The sequence below is a fragment of the Euleptes europaea genome, chromosome 2 (genome assembly GCF_029931775.1).
Source record: "Euleptes europaea isolate rEulEur1 chromosome 2, rEulEur1.hap1, whole genome shotgun sequence".
Taxonomy (NCBI): domain Eukaryota; kingdom Metazoa; phylum Chordata; class Lepidosauria; order Squamata; family Sphaerodactylidae; genus Euleptes; species Euleptes europaea.
This window is the reverse complement of record NC_079313.1, coordinates 98,889,967-98,915,345: the sequence shown is the minus strand read 5'-3', so window position 1 is coordinate 98,915,345 and position 25,379 is coordinate 98,889,967. Positions and strand designations below refer to the sequence as shown.

Here is a 25,379-nt window from a genome sequence, read left to right as displayed (position 1 = left end):
AGCATTCAATATATGGTTAGTGAATAGTGCATGTATTTTAAAGCAGTTTCCCAAAGATTCCTGCGATATGAAAAAGTTACATTAGTCTAACAACTCATGTGACTTGAGTCGAGGAAATTTTATATCAAGTGATGCTGCGTTTTTGGTATACTGTGCCTTGTTCTAATTATAGAGGACAACATTCATGTTCTTGAACTCCTAAAACATGAACTAATTTATTTGCACAGGTGGGTCCAACAGAGCTTTTGCTCATCGTACACTATGAAATTCCTTGTCCTTTAAAGATTTTTCTACTTACTTTTGAAGGGAATGTATGTGGGCCTTAGAGAGTTTAAATGGAAGGGAACACCCTCTATCAAATACTATTCTCAAAAAGTAACCATTCAATACTTTTTGTCTGTGTGATTTCTGAGCAGATGCAACTGCATTTGATCAGCTTGAAGGATTTGAATTCTAAATTCACTTTGATTTTTCACTGGATGAGTATTTTGCCAGGAGTTGCAACGATTACCAAAGTCTGATCATGATAGTTATGGAAGAACCCTCATTGCCCACTCAAGCTATTTGAGGGGAACAGTTTTCCATGTCTGATTCCTGAAACCTCCATAAAAAGAAACACTTCCATTAAAAGCCATGAATTTGAGGAAAAGGTAATTAGTTTTAATATTGCATAGTTTGAACACAAATATGATTGCAGGAAGCAGCACAATGAGGATTAACCAAAATAAAAACAAAAACGGACTGAAGGATAATATATTGTTCCCCAAACTCTTCTATGGTCTAGTCATGGAGGAGACATACACATTAAGGTACACATGAAGCTGCCTTATCAGACCATTGGTCAATCAAAGTCAGTATTTTCTACTCAGAATGGCAATGGCTCTCCAGGATCTTAGACTGAAGTCTTTCACATCACCTACTACATAATTGTGTTAACTGGAGATGCTGGGGATTGAACCACGGGCCTCCTGCAGGCCAAACAGATGTTCTACCACTGAGCCACAGCCCTCCCTAAAATGTGAGCTGGAAAAGTAAGTTGAACTATTCGGTGCTGGCAGGGATTTTTTGAGGTTATATATAGCTGTACTAGAATGCAGATAAATATTTTATATATGTACCTGGGAACACTGGCAAGAGGTTCACAGTAGTGTTTACCTGCTGAAGAGTAAAGTTCTTTGTACCTTCATCATTCAACTCATCACTAATCCTGAGAAAATTTGTTTTGGCAATGATACACCTGCTTTAAGCTTTGTCCCCAAATGACTGATTGTTTAGCACAAAATCTTCCTTCCTTCTCTTGTGCTGTGGCTTTTGAGGTTCCCATCTCCAAGGGGAAAAGGACAAAGAGCCATTAAAAAACTTGATTAGGTAGGACAAAGGAAGGAAGGTCACTGGTACAACTAAATCAGCAGCCTTTCCTTTGTTGTCTACCTTAAGAAACAGCAGCAATCAGGAGCCACAAGGCAACTGAGGGAATATGTGAACCTAGTCATTCTCTCAAAACAGATCTTATAAGGTAAACAGATGGAGAACAAATATTTGTATCAAATTCAGTAGAGGTTTTAAACTATATATTTTAACAACTGAAGAAAAATAACCCACAAGTGCAATCTCTCTTCATCCATGTACAAACAAAATCAACAAAGGTTTGTAACTACTAGATGACTTAAAAAAAAAAACAGTTTACAAAAATCTCCTTCCAGAAACTGCTGAGAAGTCAGTCACAGATATGTTTTTCACTGCCTTCTATACATAAGTGGTAATCCGAGCTAAGTTTGTCCCTCAGAGAATCTGGGGTGGGGATTAATTAAAAAGTTCAATAGGAATCCCTAGGTACCCATTTGATTTGTCTGCTGATAATTTGTCTTTTCCCTTCAAACCCTCATCAATACTTACATTATCAATACTTGCAACATTGGAAGATTTAGCAGGTGAGGAAGGGCCTAAAATAGAGAATAAATATTAATATAACCCATTATAACACTATATTTTCAAGTTTTATTATTTCTCTACACTAAAACTCATGGGTTAGGGCTTTATATTACAAGAGTCTTATCATGTAAACTCTGAGTAGGAAAAGCTCTTTTCAGCTGCAAGTTATCTTGAAACACCGTATTCCCACTATATCAATTACAATGGCATAGTATATTGTTGCAGAAATTAACTTTCTAAAAACCCTGTTATTCATGGATCTCATGACATAAATCCTTACTGCCACAGAAATCATAATGATGTATGATGCAGTAAAGTCAGATTGCCCAATGAAGTAGCAAGAAGACTGCAAAATACAGATCTGTGAGGACATTTTAACAGCATTTCAGCCACAGGTAATACCAACTCCCTGAAAGCTTCAGAGATAAACTGCTAAGAGAAAACAAAATGTGGATCTGCTAAGGCATGGCACTCTTTCAATTTGTTCTAATAATAGGTAAGTTTTCTTGTGGCGCAGAGTGGTAAGCTGCAGTACTGCAGTCCAAGCTCTGCTCACGACCTGAATTCGATCCCAACGGAAGTCGGTTTCAGGTAGCCGGCTCAAGGTTGACTCAGCCTTCCATCTTTCCGAGGTCGGTAAAATGAGTTCCCAGCTTGCTGGGGTTAAAGGGAAGATGACTGGGGAAGGCACTGGCAAACCACCCTGTAAACAAAGCCTGCCTAGTAAACGTCAGGATGTGATGTCACCTCATGGGTCAAGAATGACCTGGTGCTTGCACAGGGGACCTTTACCTTTTTTACCTTTCTTGTCTTAAGTACAGTAATATAAATTATATACATAGATTTTCAATAATCTCTATTTTTATCATTACGTAGAAGAAATAGTCAGAATTTTTTGCATCTTGCACTAATCAGTAAATGTCATGTTTGTGGAACCGTTCTGCAAAACATAAAGCTTTAATACTGAAGAACAACTTAACAAGGAGAAACACATGTTTTTACATGGTCTCTCTCTCGTCTCCCACAGAAATTAAAGTTAAATACTGGTTTCTAGGCTGAATTATCTTAAATTGGTAGCCAGAGCGCCTTCCTTACTTATGTGAAAGTTAAAGGAAGCTAATTGTCAGATAAATAAAAGCTAATTGTATCCATCTATATCAGGGGTGGGGAACCTCAGGCCCGGGGGCCGTATGCGGCCCCCGAGGACATTTTTTGTGGCCCTCGGGAGCTCCGGGAACCCTGCCGCGGAGGCGGGGCGCAGGGTGGCCCTCCCTGAGGGTGTTCCTGAGGCCACGGCTTACAGCACCCTTGTAGCGCCCTTTGGACCTCCTCTCACCGACTGTCGGTTGTTGGTCGGCAAGAGGGGAGGGGGAGGGATGCTTCCCCCAAGGCTGCCCCCTACAGCTGTGGCGTGCAGGAACGCTGCGGCACATTGTAAGCCCCTCTCGCTGCCTGTTGACTGTTGAGCAGTAGGGGGGGGAAGAGGCCGGCGGCTCCCGGCTGCAGAGCATGCATGCGGGAGCCGATTTGGCTGGGGGGGGGGGCTTTTATGGACTCTGGGGGGGGAGTGCATGGAGACTGGGGCCCGGTTGCTTGGTGCTCTGTGCGCCGCCGGGTGTGTGTGTGTGGGCGGGGGAGGTGGGGTGGCTGGAGCCCTGTTGCGCAGGCCGGCATGTGTGTGTGTGTGTGGGGGGGAGGCTTTTCTCTCTTTTCTTCCTCTTTTTCTGTCACTCTTTCTCCTTTCTCTCCCTCTCTTCCTCCCTCTTTTACGTCTCTTTCTTTGTCTACCTCCGTCCTTTTTTTTCTTTCCCTCAGTCCTTTTCTTTCTTTTTCCCTCCCTTTTCCTCTTTCTCTGTTTTCCTTCCTCCCTTGCCAATTGACTGTGGGCTGCGCCCCCCTGGCGCCTTGTTTTCTGGGGCCCACCGATGGTTCCCTCCCACCTGGGAGGGGGGAGGGGGGCGCCCTGCAGGCCTTCTCTGGCTGGCCTCCCCTGGGGTTGCCAACCTCCAGGTGGTGGCTGGAGACCTAGCAACCCTAGCATCTCCCCCACACCGGGAGATCTACACCTGGTGTGGCCCCCGAAAGATGTTATAAATGTGCGAATGGCCCTTGGCAGGAAAAAGGTTCCCCACCCCTGATCTATATGCTCTGAAAAGGCTCAAAAATCATACCAGCAGACTATGTACAAAGTAATATTATACTGTATGGTTTAGACATGTCAGTCAGGACTGAACAAGGATAAGTGACCTGACTCTGTTTTTCACTCAATAGCCCAATTCAACCAAGTTGCTATCATAGAGGAGCTACCACAGGTAAGCATTCATAGTATAAATGCAGAGCCCATTAAAGAAATCAAGTTCATGTGACAAGCTTACTTCATAACTGACCCTTGAAGAAGTGGAATTAAAAAGCAAAAAATAAAAAGATAACCGATTGACACAAATGATAAAAAAAACCTCAAGAACGCATAAGCTAGAATCTTAACTGGCAGTGCTCAAAGATTAATCTTTGATATAAGAATGCAAATGATCTGTATGTCTGCGGGCAAATGTCACAGATCATATAAGTATGGGTGGAAAATTAAGACAAATACATTAGATAACCTCACAGCCCCAAGTGACACCACTTACAGAAGCCATCTCCGGAAAAGGGATGGGGGAAGAGTTCTAGCTGGAGCTACTCCTGTATCATCTGCAAGTGCAGAAATGTAGACAGCACTATAGAATGCAGAATTCACATCTACACTTAATGGGCTGGATCCAGTCTAAGTTTTCCTAATAGAAGGGATGGGGTATTTTCCACTAATCCCACCTTTGCCTCTTATGTTGCTCCTGAAGGTTCCCTTTCCCCCATGAACAGCATTTCAGGGAGATCAGTGAACTGTACGGGGGGAGGCAGGAATATTCTGTTCCACTGACAGAAGTGCCTTGCATGAGTGGAAAATTTAATCTGGATTCAACCCAATGTTTTACGAGCAGCATACAGAGGCATTTTGTAAACATCTACATTTTAAGAAACATAAAATGTCTTTACCCACCTCCCCTCAAGATAAGAAGCGGCACTTCAGCTCCAATTGGAAACTGCTTTAGCACTTCTACCACCTGGAGATGTGTCAAGTTCTGCACGTTCTGATGATAAATATCTTTAATAATATCTCCTTTCTGAAGTCCATGGCACCACTGGCTGTCTAAAATCATCTTCACCTTCTGCCCTGCAGGGCTGTCAGCTATTGCGAATCCAAACCCTTTAGGGCCCTTGATTAGAGGAATTGTAACCAGTTCTGCCTGAGAGCATCCTGAAGAAGACACTGATGCCCTCTGTTCACCAAGGTCCGTTGAAGGGCCATTTAGACGACCATTGACTAAAATATGTCCAGGTTTTCCATTCTGGTCCAAAACCACCGTTCCAGGTATTAACTCTTGATTGATCATGCAAGTATCTCCTTTTGGTATTGGCTGACCATTTAAAACAGGTGTAGCAGTAACAATGTCTACAACACGGTCCTCATTTTCATCAGGAAGTGGGTATCCACGACACAAAGTCATATTCACATACTGGTTGACAGGAACTAACTGAAACATCTGGACAACATCAGCATGGGTGTGGCCAAGGACACATTTACCATTTATGTCTACAATGACATCTCCTACAAAAAAAGTGAATAGGATATTATTAATATAAATAAAATCATTTCCATACTTTAGAATAATCAGCATCTTTTAGTAACCTCACCAAAGAAAAGAAGTAGTATCAAGTCAGAATAATACTATCAGAGTGTACCATTTCCTCTTGCACATATGTTACAAAAGAAGGATTTCCTACTATGTTTAATCTGTTAAAAACAAATAGCTCTAAATACATAAATCTGAAGCAGATCAAGGGAATTGCCATCCCATATGCTGTAGTTCATTGTATACACCAGTCTAACCCAACCAAAAATAAATCAGATTTCTCCTCTAGTATTAGACTGGCAGAGCCTCTCACATTAAGATTTTTCATATTAACATATGACATACTTAAAAAATCTGCCTTAGAAGAAAACAAATCAAGTATGTAGTACGCATACTTGCAATTACACAGGAAAAAAGTCAGCTTGCAGTAGACTCTACAAATTTGCCAAATCACATTCCATACTTATGGTGGACAAGTTTACAACCACCACTCTTGGTAATCAACTTATTGGAATCCAATCAACTTATTGTGTCTGTGACTCTTTACAGTGTAAATGTTTTAGATCTTTAAATCAAAAGAATTGTGAACATCTACCAAGTATGACAGAGAATAATTAGGTGCACAGGGAATTATGGAGAAGAAAATAACTTGTAGGAAAATGAGGGCAATACCCTCCTAACTAAAGATGAAAGGAAAGTCCATATCTCAATAAAAAGATAGCGGAGAAGAATGACTCACACATAATGTTCTCTTGCTGCTGTGTTTGCACCAGTCAGAAGTTAAATGACAGAGGTGTTTGCCCCGCCCCTCAAGACCCAATCAGAGTGGTCACCACTCTGTAGCTGAGAGGAATACCAGGAAGGCAGGTGCCTGACCAAAGCTCTAGAAAATTTTAGAGGCTGATCCGCACAGGTGCATAACTCACATATAATATGGGAAAGCACAGCAATTACAAAGAACTAACTAAAGTTACTGGAAATAAAGAGGCCAGAATTAACCTGTAAGGCCAAGATGGAAGTGCTACGGGTGGGCAGAAGGGCTGAGGTGGAATTTAAGGTGTCACGAGTTCTGGATGGGGCTGCAGTCTCCTTGAAGGAACAGGTCTGTAGTCTGGGGGTACTCTTGGACCTAGGCCTGCTGCCAGATAAGCAGATGTAAGCTATCGCCAGGAGGGCCTTTTACTAGCTTCAGTTGGTTAGCTAGCTGTGGCCTTTCCTGGGTAGAAAAGATCTGGCCACTGTGGTGCTACCCTTGAGAAGTGCTTGGAAACTTCAATTAGGACAGAACGCTGCAGTCAGGGTGCTGACTGGAATGGGACCTATGGATCATCCACTTGACCTCTCTACAAAGGCTCCCACTTTGGTTCTGAGCACAATTCAATGTGCTGATGTTGACCTTCAAAGTCTATATGGTTTGGGACCAACATACCTAAAGGACCACCTAATCCCTTATGAATCTGCCCAACCACTACAGTCATCTAGAGAACCTGTTTTAGTCGCCCATACCTTCTGAGATTAGGCAGGTGGCAACCCATGCGAGGGGCCTTCTTGGTAATGGCACCAAAGCTCTAGAACTTTCTCTTCATGGAGATTTGTCTGTCCCCTTCTGCTGCCATCTTCTGCCAGCAGCTGAAGACTTTTTGTTTGTTTTGTTTGGCATTCCCTCATTGATACCTCTATCCTAAACAATGTTTTTTAATCTTTTGTATGTATTTTAATTCTGTTTTGTATGCATTTTAACTCTGTTTTTAAATTATTTTAATGATATGTGTTTGGGAGGGGGGTTGATTTTAACTGTTTTAAAATATAATTTTATCATGTATGTTTTAAATTGTTAGCCGCCTTGGTGGTCAAGAGACCCTCACCCTGTGAGCTAAATTCCCAGGCAGGAAAGAATGGGAGAAGATGGTCCTTCACATACCCCGGCACCAAGCCATGTAGGCTTTTAAAGGTCAAAACCAATACTTTGAATGGACTCAGGAGCAGATAGGAAGCCAGTATACTTGCTGTAGGATTTGAGTCACATGATCCCGGTAATGGGCTCTGACCAGCAGTGTAGCCACAGCATTCTATACTAGCTGCAGCCTCCAAACACTCTTCAAGCATATCCCCAAGTACAGCTAACTGCAGTAGTCCAGTCTATATGTAACTGTGGCTAGATCAGGCTGAGCAGTTGACACACCAGCCAAAGCTGGGCAAAAGCACTCCAGACCACAGCAGCCACCTGGTTTTCTAAGGGGACTGTTATATTGAGCAGCACTTCAAGCTGCAAACCTGGCTTTTCTAGGGGACTCTAACACCATCCAAGATAGGGAGATCTCAGGTCCCTAGTCTGCCTTTCCGCTAACCAGCACCATCTCTGTCTTGTCAGGATTCAGTTTCAACTTGTTTCAGTTTCAACCCTCATCCATTATGTTACTGACTCCAAGCACAGGCTTAGAACATCAACAGCTTCCTCGGAATTAGGTGGAAAAGAAAGACAGAGCTAGGCAACATCTGCATATTGGTGACACCGCAACCCAAATCTCCTGATGACCTCTCTCAATGGCTTTATGTAGATATTAAATAGCATTGGGGTATGACCAATACCATGGTCGATGGTATTGAAGGCCACTCAGAGTCCCAGTAGAACTAGCAGGGTCACATTCCCAAGGCAACCAAGGCAGTCTCTTTCAGTCTGACCTAAAGCCAGACTGAAATGGGTCCAGAAAATCAGACTCTTTCCTGGAGCTGAGAAGCAACCACCCCCTCTAGTATCCTGCCTCAAAGTGGAAGATTACAGACTGCCTAGATGTTTTCCAACGTGATAGGGCTTGTGCATTTAGAAGTGAATATATGCATTTCAAAACGAATAATACCTATTTGAAAATTAATATAAAAATCCAATGGAAGAAATTGGGGGAGGTGGTGGTTATCCTCCTGGCTTTCCAGCGAGGCTGTAAAATAATTCTGCAGAACATTTGGGGCAGTCTGAGTCTGGGCCAAAGGAAATGCATGCACAGTGGTTTCTTCAAACATTTTACTGTATTTTATGTTTTTATTTTTTAATGTTTTAAACTATGTGATTTGATATGGTTTTATTTTATTGTTATTTGCCTTGGTGTTTAATTGGTCAGGAGAAAGGTGGGTATATAAATATTTCAAATAAATAAATAAATACTCAGTAAAATGACTGAAGAACACAGGAAAATGATTAAGAAAGGCCTACATAAACATTTCTACAACACAAGAACAGAATACAACACTCTACAAGCCTGGTGTTATGTCATGCATGGCTAAGATAAACTAGCAACTAAATTTAGAAAATCCTGTAGGAATTTGCAGCAGCTGTGATCTACCCTGGTCTTAAACTGGAGTCCCAAAAGCCAAAACAATGAAAGACTGAAAGAACAAATGATATTAGTTTTAAATCTACTTCAATCTCTTAAATAACAAAGAGTACACACAGCATACTTGGATATTGGAGGAGGAGTTAATTAACTATATTATGAGTTTATGTCAGATCAATGCTGAATTGAAGGAGATTAGCAATGCTACAGTTGCACACTTCTAAACCCATTGATTTAACTCTGTTTAGGAATGCACTGTAAAACCAGCAGCTGATCTGTTTGATACAGTCAACATCTAGAAATCAGGAGTAAAGATCTTCAGTAAATAATAACCCATGAAATAGTTTATTTATGCAGAACAGACATGTTTTAGTTTGTAACACAGTGATAGGTGTATTAAAACCAAGAAGCCGAAGATATTCTCTTTAGATGACTTGAGGCAACAAAGATAAAATGTTCATTAAGCCATTTTCAAGTATTGTAAACATAACAATCAGAAACTACTTTTTAGGCAATAATATGAAATTTTTAATCTATTAATCTGTATCACTCAAATAAACTGAAGATCTGTCAAGACTGTACGTACTATAGCAGGACTAGAAGCATGTTCAACAAAAGGGGTCAGTCACAGAGTGATATAGTATCCAAGCACAGTGTCACAGACAGTTAGGGAAGTGATAGAGAAGTAAAAACAATAAAACAAATCGGAAAGGAGGAGGGATTAAATAAACACAAAAAAAGATGGGGGTAAACAGTTACAAGCATAGATTTTGAAGGCTATCTTTTACGAACTTACTGTAAATAATTACTACCGCCATCCCTCTGCTCACTCTTACTACAGTTAATACTAAAAATTAATTCTACAAACAACTATATTTTAAAATGCTTGGAAGAAAGGGTATCAAATACATAGTTGCATAGTCCATTTAACATCCATCCCAGAAACCTTATCAAAGAGCATACCACTGGATTATCAGAACCACCTACTGTTTTGGTTCTTTTTCATATCTCGAGCTCAGCTGCTGATCATTGCATAGTTTAGTTCCCATTGTCAGATATATGTCAATTTAAGGAATTATTCAGAATGTCTGTATTTAGGCATGCCGAATGCCCCTTCTGCAGGCAGCATCCTGGAGAAGGGCCTTGATTCTCGGGCTGGCAGGAGAAACAGTGGGAGGTGAGGCAGAAATGATGTTGGATTATGTGCTGATGTCACATCTGAGCAACCCAGATGTTACATCAATCGTCTAGAAAATCTATGCTAATACAATAGTTTCTAGAGTGCCAGTTGATGTGGTGATGGCACATCTGGGATTTTGTCTGGATGTGACATCAGAATGTAACCCAATGTCATTTCTGCCCCTTGCCCCGACACCTTCTGAAATCCCTTTCTGTACTACTCACTTTTTCAGGCTTAGAAGTAATTTTTAATGGAGTACACCTACTCACCTGGTGCAATTTTGCCATCTTGTGCAGCAGGTCCATCTTTCAGCACATTCTTTACCTGGAGGAACTCATCTGGCCTGTCTCCACCAATGATTGTAAAGCCAAATCCCATAGTGCTTTTTTTCAGTGATGTCCGTATAAGTGCTCCTATTAACTGGGATGGGTCTCGGGTAAAGAGAGATTTCATTGGTTCTGCACAAAAGCAAAAAGTATTCCATTGCAACCAGAAGTCAGGAACCCAGCTAAAATTGATCTATATCACAGAACTAAACAATTAAAAAAAATTGACTGCAAGAAAGAACTAATAAAATATGCCATAGCAGAGAAGCAAAGACTCAGAAGGGCAAATTTAAAGAGAAGACTTTTACTTTAAAAAAATATCTGTAAAAAGGAATGAACAAATGTTCAAATCATGGTGAAACTAACCTTGTATAAATCATGAAATAGTGCCTTCAATTGGGGATTTTATAATGTAATGGGTGTAGGAGTGTTAAGTGAATTCAGATATACAGAGCAAGCTAAGCATGAAATTATGATTACTTGGTCCAAGAGACAGCTCTAAGAAGTACCTAGGGCAGGACTTCCCTGGGCTCCCACCAATGCATCCCAAGCCCCTTTAGTGACAGCACTCCCGGCCAATGGGCTATTGTCCCTCCTCATCTCCAGCCTGCCATTTCCCCTCCAAATATTTAAAAGTCTCTCTTATCCCCTCCTCCTCAGGGCTTGGGCCCATTCCATATTTTCCCAGGCTGTTTTTGGCCTTCTGGGACTTCCACCTGCTCCAGGGAGTCCCCAGAGGTCAGCCTTCCTTTTCCTGGTTTCCCATTGCTGCCCAGCTGCCCCCTACTCATTCTCCGGCAGCCAAGGATGGTCACCTAAGGCTCCCACCATCCAGGTGGGGCCAACTGGCAGCACAGGCTGTAGAAGGCTGCCTGACACCATTGTGGCAGGCCTCTTCAGAAGGAGGTAAGCGTGGGTGCAGGAGGGACTCTGTCCCCAGACACATAATTACTATTAAATCAATAAATACGTCAAATGGTTCAATTTTTATTTTATGTACGAAGTTATCAATAATGCATTTTATGTTGAAACAGTGGCTCTCCAGAGTCTTAGGTAGAGGTCATTCACATCAGCTACTGCCTGATCCTTTTAACTGGTTATACAGGGGATTCAACCTGGAACCAGAAGCTCACACTAAGCCACAGCTCCTCCTTTTTCCACCATCCCCTTTTTTCCATGGCTTCAACATTTCCAGAAATTTTACATCTCTAATTATGCCTGTTCTAGTAAACTGTGGTAATTCCAGCAGTGAAAACTTTCAACACGTCAGGTTCAAATTGCTTATCAAAAGCTGTGCCTTGAAGCCTTCCACCCGCTGTTTCATTTTTATTCTGAAACTAAATTTCCAAATCACTGTCCATCAACACAATGGAATGATTAGCAACAGTGGTTTTTAGAATGTTTTAAACTGATTAAGGCAATAATGACTTATGGACCATTAATGCTCACCTATGACATTTCAATAGCAACAAGTAGTTCATTGCTAAGATTACATAATCAACACCCAAAGATTTGGAGTTCTGTCTCTAAATCCATTTATACATTTTTAAATCTTATATTAGGTTTGGATTTTTTTAAAAAAAGTTTGCACAAAACATGACAAGGATATGGGACTATATCTAAATGCACAGTTCTTGATAAGCATATAGCAGCAATGGAAGCAACCATCAAAAGTAATACCTGCAATTTGAGGGCCTCCATCAGTTTGCCCCAACTGTTTTTTCCGTTTGGCTTCCAAAACTGGATTTTCAAACTGGGTTTTCTGGTTAATGTGACTGTAAAAAATGCAAAATGTTCACTCAAATTAATTGTGAAATATATTTTCCACAGAAAATACTATTATACAAGTGGCCCTGCAACAAGCATTTTAATTTTTTTCTTAGATCAACAATTAAATATTGTTATATTTAATATCTTGTTACATTTTTTCAAAAGGGACTAAGGACTTTACTAAGACGCCAGATGAGGGACTAAGGACTTTACTAAGACGCCAGATGAATCTTTATTTATTTATGTGGAGAAATTCATTTTTCTTTGGAGGTTTGGACTAAGCAACACCTTCACCTTTAAATAGTTTTTCTCTCTCTTGGCAGAGAATAAGCAGGAAGGGGAAGTTAATTCAGTTGCTCAACAGCCTCACCTCAGCCACCCTTTAGAAATGCTAACAGCTCTCTAGTGGTAGACAATGGGATAGTCAAGCTCCTACACACACACACACACACACACACACACACACACACACTGGAAAGGTGACATCTAACAGGAAACAGAGTTTTGGCGGTTGAAAATCTTAGAGAGGTCTTTTCCTGGAGACTTCAGGAAAAGCATCTTTGACTTGACCTACCCCTGGGCAAACAGAGATGATAAAACTCTTTGGCACATACAGGAGGGTCTCTTTGGTTTTGATGCCATCTAGGAGGAAGGAGGTCCTCTACCTGAGCTGCTGCTGAAGGCAGCCATTGCCATGGGGGGGTGGGGGGAGACTGCAGGCCTGAATGAAGACGCCAAGGTAATGGGGACCTTTTTGAACCGCTGTAACTTAAGAAGCCTGTCTTATATTAACATCAACTAGGGTATTTACAGAGGAATTGCATGTTTACACTTTGCTTTTGGATCCCTTGCTCAATCTGTTTCTGTGCTGAGAGTATGCACATAGGCGTTTTCTTTTTAATAAATGTTTTAGACCTGGAAGCTGTTCTCTGTACCACATTGATGTCCACCATTTTGGACACACTATTTTAAAATGAGCACTAGGAGAAGGATGGGGCAGTCATTTGGCAAGCTGCTACTCCCCCAGTGGTGCGCAAGTGCAGTAAGCTGTCCCCATGGTAACCAGATGCTGGGTAGGGGAGACACAGGCACGAGGTGAGGCCTTAGAATGAAATGCAGGGAAGGGAAGCTGGGAGCCTTGGTGCTCTCTGCGGGTAGTTCCTACAAGGACCAGGTGGTGGTAATGGTTGAACTGAAAGAGGGAGAGAAAAGCTCCTCCAAGAGTTGGGAAAGCCAGACCTTGGATAGTAACTGGTGCCCAGACACCTAGGAGTGCAAAACAGGACAGGGCCTGCAGTGCAGCGGGGTTGTTCCACCACAATTTAGAACCTTTTTATGCCACCTCTTCAGAGTCCTTCTCCAGGTGGCTTACAACTAAAAATAATACTGTAACATAATCAGATGTTCAATTAAGAAGAACAAGCCATTAAATACATGCCAAGGACATGTATAAAAATATCCATTAAACAGACCTCCAGTCAGAATCAGGCCATAAAACAGCTAAGGAAGATCAAACCCCTTAGCTAAATGCATCCTAGATAAAAATAAATGTTTTGGCCTGGTGCCTAAAAGACATAATGGTAGGTACCAGGCAAGCCTCAAAGGGGAGAGCATTCTGAGGTGAAGTGGCACCACTGAAAATACTCTCTCTCTAACTGCCACCTGCCTCAGCTCTGAAGGCAGGAACACAGAGAAGGGTTTGGGAGGCTGATTTTAGCTGCCAGGCTGGATAGTATGGGAGGAAGAAGTCCTTCAGGTCCCCTGGTCCCCAGACATGTAGAGCCAGAAACAGATGGGCAGCCAGTCCAGAGCTTTCAGTCTTAACAACGTGATTCCATTTTTAAAAACTCATACTGTTCTGTAAAATGAAGTTTCTTTCATAAAAAATGCTGTTTACTTACGGAAGGATTCTAATTAATCATGTTCCCAAAATAAACAAAAGTGAACCAAATTAATGTGGGGGAGCTGTGTATGAAAGTCCAACACACTGGCAAAGAGGCCACGTGTGAATTGTACCTATATTACAAATAAATCCTCTCCAAAACTATTACTTTTCTTTTTTTCCCCTTGTCATCAAGTCACAGCCAACTCATGGTGATCCCATAAGTCACCATAGGGTTTTCAAGGAAACAGCCGTTCAGAGGTGGTTTGCACTGTCTGTGTCACAACCCTGGACTTCCTTGGTGGTCTCCCATCCAAATACTAACCAGGGCTGACCCTGCTTAGCTCCCAAGATCTGATCAGATTGGGGTATCCTGGGTTATTCAGATCAGGGCATTATATTTCTGAAGAAAGAAAATTGTAACAGCAGCTTTGAGATTGAGGAAAACAATGAAGGGAAAAGCACTTCTTCTCCCTGCCCTAAAACTCTTTTACCCCATCTGCTTTTCTTTCAGAAGGGATTAGTTCTAGACTTTGAAGCCAGCTGGGTAGGGGACAGATGGGCAAAATAGTTGGGTGACAAGAGCGGGGGGAGGCATAGAGAGGGAGAGGAGTTCAGCTTCTACCTCTCACACATGCTGGGCTTTAAAATCCCCCCTCTACTTTATAGGAATTTGGGACATGTCATCATAACCACTAACCAGTTACATCCATGTGATATTCTATTATTTATTTGCATCACACAACAACACTGAATGAAAAAAGATGAAGCAAAAATGTATGAAAGTAGTCACAATTTCACATCTTGCATAAATAAAATACATTTTACCATTTATATTTTATTTAATACAATGCCCATTGTGATTTAGGATACCCATACGTCTACAAAAGGAGTGACTCCACCTTTTCTGATTTCTATACATGTCTTCATCATACAAGTAAGAGAAGCATCAGTTACATGCTGACACTGAAGAGTCTTGCAACCAGTCTCATTCCTTATACGTAATAGACTGATCCATATAATATCTTCCTCAGCTGCTCCAATCAACAAATCATTTAGTTTATGCTTAAGTGACACTGTTTAGTCACAAATGCATAGTAAGTGTAATCATTAAACTGAGAAGTTTATATTTTCTCTCTCTCATTATGTTAAGACCAATAAACGGCATTTCCACCTTACATGTCAAGAATGTACATCCTATTATGAGTAGTGTGAGAAAAATTGGGGGCTTATTCTGATTACTTCTAAGCAATGATGCTGTGGATTGGATGCTGATTTGGCTCACTGTCATTTAAAGGAGAATTTGTAAAGTCCAACAATTTCCTGTTTTGTATTCCAAAAGCATAATATTAGCTGATGCTAGGCATAAAATGAATATGTGCTTCAGTGAGTTATACAAGATTTAAACACATCTCAAAAACAGCACTACAATATAAGTTCAAATGAGTTACAGCAGTTGTGTATAATGAACTCTTCCACTGCACCATACAATTTTGGAACTGCTTCATCTGTTCCTCCAACCCAGATTCTTCAACAGTTATTAAAAGCATATTTGCCTCAGTGGACCTAGGAGCCTTTTAAATCCTGGCAAGTTTACATCCGAGATTGGCAGAAGATATGCCACCCTCCACTGGCATATGCAGATCACTGGCTACTTTGATTCATAGAAAAATGCAGAACTAGTGGAAACTTTAAGCAAGAGGGCATACTCTTAATACAGGTCATACTTTAAGCAAGAGGGCATACTCTTAATACAAATTAATTAATAATATAAAACCCTTAATACAGGTGTTTTAGCCAGGACACAGCCAGAGGCTCTTCTGGGTAGGGAGGGAATCTTGGGCACATAGCTAAGTGAGACCTGGGTTGAACTTCTATTCCCTCCTCTGTTACAAGTAATTATCTGGATGTGGCCAGAACACTGAGCCTTTTGGCACAAGGTGAACAGAGTTTTTTGGACCTTGGCTATTAGCTCATGGCTTGCAGCCCCAAATAAGCCAGGACCAGCCTAGGTTGTTAAAGTTGTAGAGTATATTTATTGAAATTGAATTTGAGTATGTTTATAAGCTGTTCCTACTGGGGATACAAATATAGTAGAAGTCTTAAATGCTTAAATAAAAATACATATCTAATAAATAATTATGTCCTAAAGCTTAAGATATCCCAAGGATGCACTCTTGCTTTGTACAGGTTTCAGGGGCTCTAGTGGTAAAAAATAATAAGTATATACCATGTAAGATGAACGTTAACCCATCACACTTCACATAATTCACTATGCACTTTTAATTTTGCAACTAAATTCAATATGGCAATCTAAAAGCGCAGGCATCTCCAAACGGCATCCAGCTCTGCAAGTTTATTGAGTTTTGATTTCCCAGTGGAGGGATTATCTGAGAAAAAAATAATTGCAGCTATATCTAACAGTGACAGAGATCCCACACAACATGACAAGCAGAAAAATGCTAAGCCTTCTGTTAAGACTTGTACTTTCATTTTATAAATACACTGAATTGCTTCATTTTGAAAGTACTGATCAAGTTATCAAAATCAACTCTGCAGTAGAATCAATGAACCTTCATCTAATACAATTCTGTTTCCAGCAATGGCCAGCTAGATGACCCTAGCAGTTCATAAGTGAAAGGTGAAAATGATGTTAATAGATAAAAGGTGAAAATGATGCCCTTCCCTTCCAACCTCAGCATCCAGTACTCAGAAGCATACTAATCTGCTTTCCCAACTTTCATTGATGGCCAGCAAGGAGTAGTGGTTAAGAACGGTGGTCTCTAATCTGGAGAACCAAGTTTGATTCCACACTCCTCCACATGAAGCCAGCCTTAGGCTAGTCACAGCTCTCTCAGAACTCTCTCAGCCCCACCTACCTCACAGGATGTCTGTTGTGGGGAGGGGAAGGGAAGGTTATTGTAAGCTGGTTTGATTCTTCCTTAAGTGGTAGAGAAAGTCGGCATATAAAAGCCAACTCCTCCTCCTTCTCTTCCTCTTCTTCTTCTAGCAAACATCATGATCGTTTATATACTATTTCTCAAGTGTAGCCCCCATCTCTCTGTGTGTAAAGTGCCTTCAAGTCGCAGCTGACTTATGGCGACCCCTTTTGGGGTTTTCATGGCAAGAGACTAACAGAGGTGGTTTGCCAGTGCCTTTCTCTGCACAGCAACCCTGGTATTCCTTGGTGGTCTCCCATCCAAATACTAACCAGGGCTGATCCTGCTTAGCTTCTGAGATCTGACGAGATCAGGCTAGCCTGGGTGCCCCCCATCTACAAATACCTAAATCCGTGGATTGGGGCCACACTTACCCAAAACAGATGTTTCTACAAACGTGGGGGACCTCCTAGATTTGCAGAAAAATCTGAGATCTTGAAAAAAAAACATTGGGGATTTAAATCCCCCCCCAAAAATAAAAGAGCGTTGGTGGCGTCGGAGGAAAGGGCGGTGGCAGCACAACCCGGGAATCGTGCTGGGTCTGGTGAGAAAGTGGGGGGGATGGAGTCCCGTGCCCCACACTGAGCAGCGAAGGAAGGAATCAGGTGGGGTGTGTGGGAGTCCTTGATGACCCCCGCCGAGCCCTCCCACTAGAATGGAAATGGGTGGATGCACGAGTCCTCAGTACCCTCCCACGCCACCGAGCTGTCACCCAGGGAGTCGGGTGTGAACATGCAGCAGTCCTCACTATCCCCTCCAATGGCCTGGCAATGAGAGACCTGGGTGGCAGCAATGGGGGGTGGCTCAGAACCATGCCAATGGTGGGGTGGGGGAGGTTGACAGATAACAGGAGGGGAGGAAGGGGAGGAATAGGGGATAGGTTGACGGAGGAGTAGATTGATAAAGAAGAGGTAGGGGCAAAAGGGAGGGGTGGTAGGTTGACAGATAAGGAGAGGTGGAGAAAGAGGGGGGAGATTGTCAGAGAAGGGGATAGGGAGCAAGACGGAAGGAAGCAAAGGGGGAAGGGATGTATCCTCTCCTCAAGTTTCTTGCGGATCCCCACTTGTATATTCTAATAGCCAAATTGGCCAAATCTGAGGATACCTAAATCTGGTGACTGGAACTGTGAATAGACAAGACCGATCTTTCTACAAACCTGAAAAACTCCCCAGGTTTGCAGAAAAATGCAAATTTAAAAAACAATACATGGGGGGGGCGGGGAAATAACCCCAAAATGATAAAAACAGCACATGTAGCTTTAAGCAACGGATTCCCTCAGTGACTGCTGCTAGGAAACCATAGCATCCCAGGCTTGGTTCTGTCAGTAAGAGGCAGGGGGGATGGGGCAGGGCCCTTTCCAGGCATATTTTGGCCTTTGAGGGAAGACTCATTGGGGCCAGACCTGGGCTAGAGTTACCAGCTCCAGGTTGGGAAATTTCTGGAGATTTTGAGGTGGAGTCTGAGGAGGGCAGGGTTTGGAGAGAAGAGAGCCAGATATAATGCCATAGAGTCTACCCTCCAAAACACCCATTTTTTCCAGAGGGACAGATCTCTGTCATCTGGAGTTCAGTTGTAATTCTGAAAGCTCTCCAGGTCCCCCCTGGAGGCTGGCAACCCTAGGCCTGGAAGCAGCCTCTGGGTGACTTGATACCATCTGACTTCCCTGACTCAACTAGGCCTGTCTGCTTGCTGCTCTTCAACAGTAATCACCCTATGAAAGCCGGTGTGGTTGTTAAAGCTTTGGAGTAGGGTCTGGGAGACCCAGGTTTGAACCCCCACCTTGCTGTGGAAGCTCACTGGGTGGTTTTGGACCAATCACCTACTTTCAGCCTAACCTACCCCACAGGGTTGTTGTGTGGATAAAAGGAGGAGAGGAGAGTAATGTAAGCTGCTGTTGTCCCCACTGTGGAGAAAGGCAGGGTATAAATGAAGTAAATATATAATAAATATAGCTGAAGATGGGAGGCAAATAAAAGGTATGCTGGTGAATAGCTGAGAAGGAGAGAATGAGGAAGGAAAAGGGGAGGGGATATGACAGTTGCCAAGGGGAGGGAAAGAGGAAATAGTGTGGGGAGGGGGATACAGGGGAAAGTGAGCTGCCACCCCTGGAAGACCTATTCTCCTTGGAAACGCTGGACCTCATTTTGAGGCTACTGCGAATTATTCTGAGACGTGCAAGACTGATGAAGCCTTATTTGGTGAAACGCAAAATAATACCTGGGAACTGCGTCCTTTTCTTGCGGTCCTGAACAAATCTTCCCTGTGGGTCCCACATGAGAAGTTACCCTTTTTAAGGGGACTCTTGCTGACTTCATTCACTAGTTGTGAAATGAAAGAAAATCAACGTGCTCTGAAGATATTTCAAGTCCTATTTTGAGCCAGTTCAAGGCTTTTTGTTTTGGTACATTAAGACTCTTATCGATATCTTGTGGGACTACTTTTGGCTATCACAGACTGCTGTATATAGAACATAACATAAGAACATAAGAAAGGCCCTGCTGGATCAGACCAAGGCCCATCAAGTCCAGCAGTCTGTTCACACAGTGGCCAACCAGGTGCCTTTAGGAAGCCACAAACAAGACGACTGCAGCAGCACCATCCTGCCTGTGTTCCACCGTACCCAAAATAATAGGCATGCTCCTCTGATACTAGAGAGAATAGGTATGCAGCGTGACCAGTATCCAGTCTAACTAATAACCATGAATACCCCTCTCCTCCATGAATATGTCCACTCCCCTCTTAAAGCCCTCCAAGCTGGCAGCCATCACCACATCCTGGGGCAGGAAGTTCCACAATTTAACTATGCGTTGTGTGAAAAAATATTTCCTTTTATCTGTTTTGAATCTCTCGCTCTCCAGCTTTAGGAGATGACCCTGTGTTCTAGTATTATGGGAAAGGGAGAAAAACGTCTTCCTGTCCACTCTCTCCAAACCATGCATAATTTTATAGACCTCTATCATGTCTCCCCTCATCCGCCTTCTTTCCAAGCTAAACAGCCCTAAGCATCTTAACCGCTCCCCATAGGACAGTTGCTCTAGTCCCTTAATCATTTTGGTTGCTCTTTTCTGCACCTTCTCAAGCTCTGTAATATCCTTTTTTAGGTGCAGTTACCAGAACTGTACACAGTATTCCAAGTGTGGTCTCACCATAGATTTGTACAAGGGCAGTATGATATCAGCAGTTTTATTCTCTATTCCTCGTCTAATTATGGCCAGCATGGAATTTGCCTTTTTTACAGCAGCCGAACACTGGGTTGACATCTTCATGGAGCTATCCACTACCACCCCAAGATCCCTTTCTTGGTCTGTCGCTGCCAGCACAGATCCCATCAGTGTACATGTGAAGTTGGGATTTCTTGCCCCAATATGCATCACGATCGATCGATCGATAGATAGATAATTTGTACATATTTGTTGTTCAGTACCACTTTGTATGTTTGTTTATATATTGCATGTCATTAGATAAGCTAGTTAGTTAGGTGCTTCAACATAGCTCCTTTTCTATAAATTTTGTATATGCTAAAATATTGTGTGTGCTGTTGCTTGTTTTGAGCCTCTAGGTGGAGGCTGGAGATAATCCAGAATTACAACTGCTTTCCAGATGACAGAGATAGGTTCCCTGGAGAAAATGGCTGCTTTTGAGGGTGAACTCTATGGCATTATACCCTGCTGAGGTCACTTCCAGCCCCAAACCTCACCTTCCCAAGTGTCCACCCACAAATCTCTAGGAATTTCACAACCTGGAGCTGGCAACTTTAAGGAGAACTGATTTCTGTAGTTGGGAGATCCATTGTGATTCCAGGAGATCTACAGGCCCCACCAGGTGACTGGCAACCCTAGAAGGGAAGGGAGCAGGAAATGAGAAGATGATATAGGGGTTGCCAGGAGTAGACAAAGAGGAACTAGTGTGGGGAAGGGGATAAAGTTCCATGCTTGCACTGTACCTAACAGCAAACGTGAATCACAAAAGCAGACAAAACCAGGCCACCTACAAACAGGATGATTCCCTAGGTATTCAGAAAAGTATTAATCTGTGAACAGAGCAAAAGAAAAATAAGAAAAGCCAAAACAAATAGCCTGGTGAAGACTAAGCACACTGTATGGGGCATGGAGACACAGTTATGAGGGTTAGGTGGGAGAGAGGAAATTGGTCTGCTCAAGCCCCTGAGACGTTATAGCATCCTGAAGGAGGAGATACATGCTATGCACTATCCAAATTATTCTCCTCTCTCCCACAATTCACTGTGGGCTCCCCAGCTCGTTTTCTCTAATTGCAAACATCATATTGCAAATTTCACTGTCACCTATCATGAAGGCACATACCAAATCAGACTTTCTGCTTGCATAAGGATTCCCTAGGTAGAGTCAGTTGGATTGTGGAAGGGAATGGAGCCAGTTTAAGAGTTTCCAGAATCCCGAAGAAGGTGATTCAGCACCGGGGAGGAAAATGCCCCCACGCTATGGATCCTCAGCTTGTTAATTCTAAAGTCATCTAAGGATGTGAGTAAACAGTATCCCAATTTCTGGGGAAGAAACACACTCCACTTTGCCCAGGTGCATTAGGGAATCATAGCAAACTGGCATTTGATTGGAGTTTAATGTCAATTCTGCTCCATGCATGAGTGGAGGCAAGACATGAGTCTGGCAACAAGCCCAGTTTGTGCCCATCACAAATACAGAGCCATGTAGTTTCACCTAAACTAAGCTAAACTAGTTGGCATAGTTAGCATAATTCATTCTAGTCAATTACTATGTGTTATTTAAATAAGTGCATTCCCTAGTTTTCTTGAACCTAATACAAAGGTAACCTCATTGCGTGATCCCCCATCTAGCATTACTACAAACACAGAAAAATCTTTCTGTACGTAATTACCAATCATCTAGATTTCTTTTCTTCTACATTAGAAGAAACAAATTGTTTTGGTCTTTCCATATACAGAAGGTACTCCAACGGCTTCCTCAAGTTCACTGCTTTTTTCTGTTCTCTTTCCCTTTCATTAAATCCTTTTTTTTTTTAGATCGGAAATCAGAACGGAGATATAAAAGATGACATCCTCCAGGCATCCAGTTAATCTCAGTGCCATTTCCCAGTATCTAATTCTTAAAAACATGTTCACCAAGAGAAACATATATCCTAGAAATTACAAAGCCATGGTAACTTCAAGTACATTATCATAATAACCCTTATAACAACACTGAGTCGTCCACAGTGCTGCAGATAGGGAGGCTGAGACACTGCCTGGCCTAAAATTACATAGTAAGTTCAAAGCAGAACTAAAATGCCAGAGAGTTTTTATCTCTTTGTTCATATTCTACTACGCTGCACCAGCAGAAAACCCGGAAGACTAAAGTCACATACACCAGCTTTATCTACTGGCATTTTCTTGAATTAGAAAGCTTGTAGGACCACAATTAATTTCGTACGGTCTATTCACTAGACCCTTTATACCTGAGATCGCTACAGGCTCACCAGTTGGATCATTGCTACTGCCAAATGCTGAAATTAGCATAGGTTTGTTTTCAGTACCTTGTCACTATTCCAGGTTTAACACTAGTTTAATTTCTGGATGATGAACAATGTCTTAATAAGCTATTCATCTAATTTTCTTCCATCATATAGATTTCTTCTCTCTCTCAGGGAAACATTCATAGCGTTTGAAAATTTAGCACAATTACAGATGATAGGTCTCATTGACAGCACCAATAATTAAACCGTTGGTTGGACATGGAACAGTTTTGGTTAGTAATAATTTAAGCACCAGATATTTATTGTCATTATTCAAGGCTGCAGATTACTATCAATCTCTACTAGTCTGGGAATTAAGCCATTTATTTCTTGGTGAAAGCATTTTTATGCTACTTTGTACTATGCATTTAATTTAAAAAAACTAATTATCCTGAAATGCATGCATACCATTGGAATGAATTACATCAGAGCAATGTTCTGCAGTTAAAAATGATGGAATGCCTGTGATTCCCCCCCCCCCACTTTGGGCATTCTAGATTGGGAGGGCTGGCATTGTATGAGAAAACTATTGATTGAGGATGAAATATTCCAGCCATGTATTTGGGAGTCAACACCCCATCTTTTCATTAGTTAAACACAGAGAATTTGAAACTGAACCAATAGTTGGTGAGACAGCTACACAAATGGGGGGCCAAACAGTGTTTAATAGCCCCCATTTATTTATCACTGAGAGCTAGCATGATGTAGTGGTTAAAGTGTTGGACTAGGATCTCGGAAACCCAGGTTCAAGTCTTCACTCCATGATGGAAGCTTGCTGGGAGACCTTGGGCCAGTCACATACACTCAGTCTAACCTACCTCACAGGGTTGTTGTGAGGATAAAATGGAATAGAGGAGAATGATGTAAGCCACTTTGGGTCCCCAGTGGGGGGAAGGGTGGGATATAAATACAGTAAATAGCATTTGTATCCCACCTTGCCTCCCAAGAGGTCATAGTGCTGTTAATGACTCTATGCTATTGTATCCTCAGAATCAGTGAGTAGGAACATGAACCTGGGTCACACTACTGCTAAACCAGATGATTTAACTTTTTCTTTTTTACTGAACCAGCTTCTGTTGTCCAAGATCAGACATTTAGGTAGCAAAGAATATGGTCCAGAGAGAATTTACTAACTTACAGCAAGCTACACTGATAGAAGATAAGTGCTGAATACTAGCTTAGAGTATAATGGGGCAAGCCTTCAACAACCCAGGAAAGGCTACCGATACAACTGCATGTCTCAATCGTTGCTTATTTACTGCACTCGCACTGGAATCTCAAAGAGGTATAACAAGAGCATATAACAGGATAAGATCTCTTCTGTCTCAGCATGAGATCCACGTCTCAACATCACACGTTACAATGATTACACATACAGAAACTCCACACATGCAGCACATGAAACCAGGCCTTTCCTTTAAACTGAAAGTGGAGATTTTCAACACTCTTCCCAAGATTTTAAGGTAGATTCCATATTTCTACATACCTAAAGGTCCTACTCTCCCTATATGCACCTGTGTGACAGCTCCAGTCACCACAGTGGTTTCTTTTCTCTGCCTCTTCTTGCACTCACCCAAGCTCGTCCAGGGCTTTTCCTACTGCAGTTCCTGTTCTTTGGAACAGACTCTGAGTGTGAGGAAGGCCCCTAACTTTGATGGCTTCCAGGCAAGGCCATATATTATAGTTATTTAATAGCGTACTTGGGAGTCCCTAAAAGTATTGTTGCAGGAATCCCAGCCCCAGCTGTCAAACACTAGGGCTTAATTTGACTGGCGGGCCTTCCTTTGGCCTCAGACAAAGAGGGGGTTGGGTACTATCCTTATGGGGGTATGTCCCACCCTATGAGAGGCCAATAGCGCCTCCTGAACAACTGAAGCCATAAAAAGTCACAGATGTCAATAAAACTCTAGATATAGTTAGGAGTCAGATGTGTTATATTTTAAAAGGCAATAATTGTTACTCCAGTATCATATTGTTTCCTAAATGATATATATATCTAACTTGGGGCCATAAATTAATCAGAAGGGGAAGACTATGTCATACAACCCATAGTGAATTTATTCTTACAACTACCAGAGTCAAGCTTTAGGAGAAAGCTACAGTCATTTACAGTCCTCATTAAGTGTGCTGGCATTCTGGTTGACCTATAGAATAATCCTCAACAATACCAGAGATCATTCAAAAGATCCAAGAACCACCTCATTATTTCAGATTCAAACACAAGCAGGATTCAAATGTTACACATTAAATGAAAGCTGAATAGTAAAGATGCTTAAAATATTTGCAGATCATAGAAAGACCCACATGCATAAGATCAGAGTATTTCAAGTGTCTGTGAAGGTATGCTTTAATACAGTAATGAGCACACCTCTACATCTGCCAGTACTACACAGTATCTACTTACACATTACATGCCATAGACATGACTACAGAAAATGATACAACAACCTTCTGTTTCACCAAAACAACTTCTCATACTTTGAGAATTTCTTTTCCAAGAATACAGAAAAAGGTAAACTACAATGCATTCAGCAAGCTGTAGAGTATCAGTATACTACATACACCCCACAGAGAACTTGGCTGTTACCGCACTTGTATTCCCAGCAATGTATTAAGAGTTTGAAAACGTTTTAAATAATACTGTTCGCACTTTCTATGTATTCCCACCGATGTATTAAGAGTTTGAAAATGTTACAAAAAATAGCGTTCGCACTTTGTTTGGCCCCTTTAGCTGTGAAGACGTTTTCCAACCATTTATAAGCCGTTGTATCCAAAAACCCTTTTAAAGCGATGTTTTTTACAACATTTTCAAACTCTTAATATATCGCTGGGAATACAAAGTGCG

The 25,379-nt window shown here is 41.9% G+C and overlaps 1 protein-coding gene across 4 annotated transcripts in view; it reads right to left on the bottom strand.

The window, feature by feature from the left end:
• The window catches only part of MAGI3 (membrane associated guanylate kinase, WW and PDZ domain containing 3), a 175,889-nt gene that overhangs the window by 50,940 nt on the left and 99,570 nt on the right, over positions 1-25,379 (bottom strand). For all 4 annotated transcript variants that reach the window (XM_056867527.1, XM_056867528.1, XM_056867529.1 and 1 more), the window contains exons 8-11: positions 12,119-12,213; positions 10,382-10,570; positions 4,970-5,578; positions 1,897-1,943 (exon numbers count right to left, since the gene is read on the bottom strand). In XM_056867527.1, the coding sequence (XP_056723505.1) occupies positions 1,897-1,943; positions 4,970-5,578; positions 10,382-10,570; positions 12,119-12,213 (940 nt within the window). The remainder of the gene's footprint in view (positions 1-1,896; positions 1,944-4,969; positions 5,579-10,381; positions 10,571-12,118; positions 12,214-25,379) is intronic.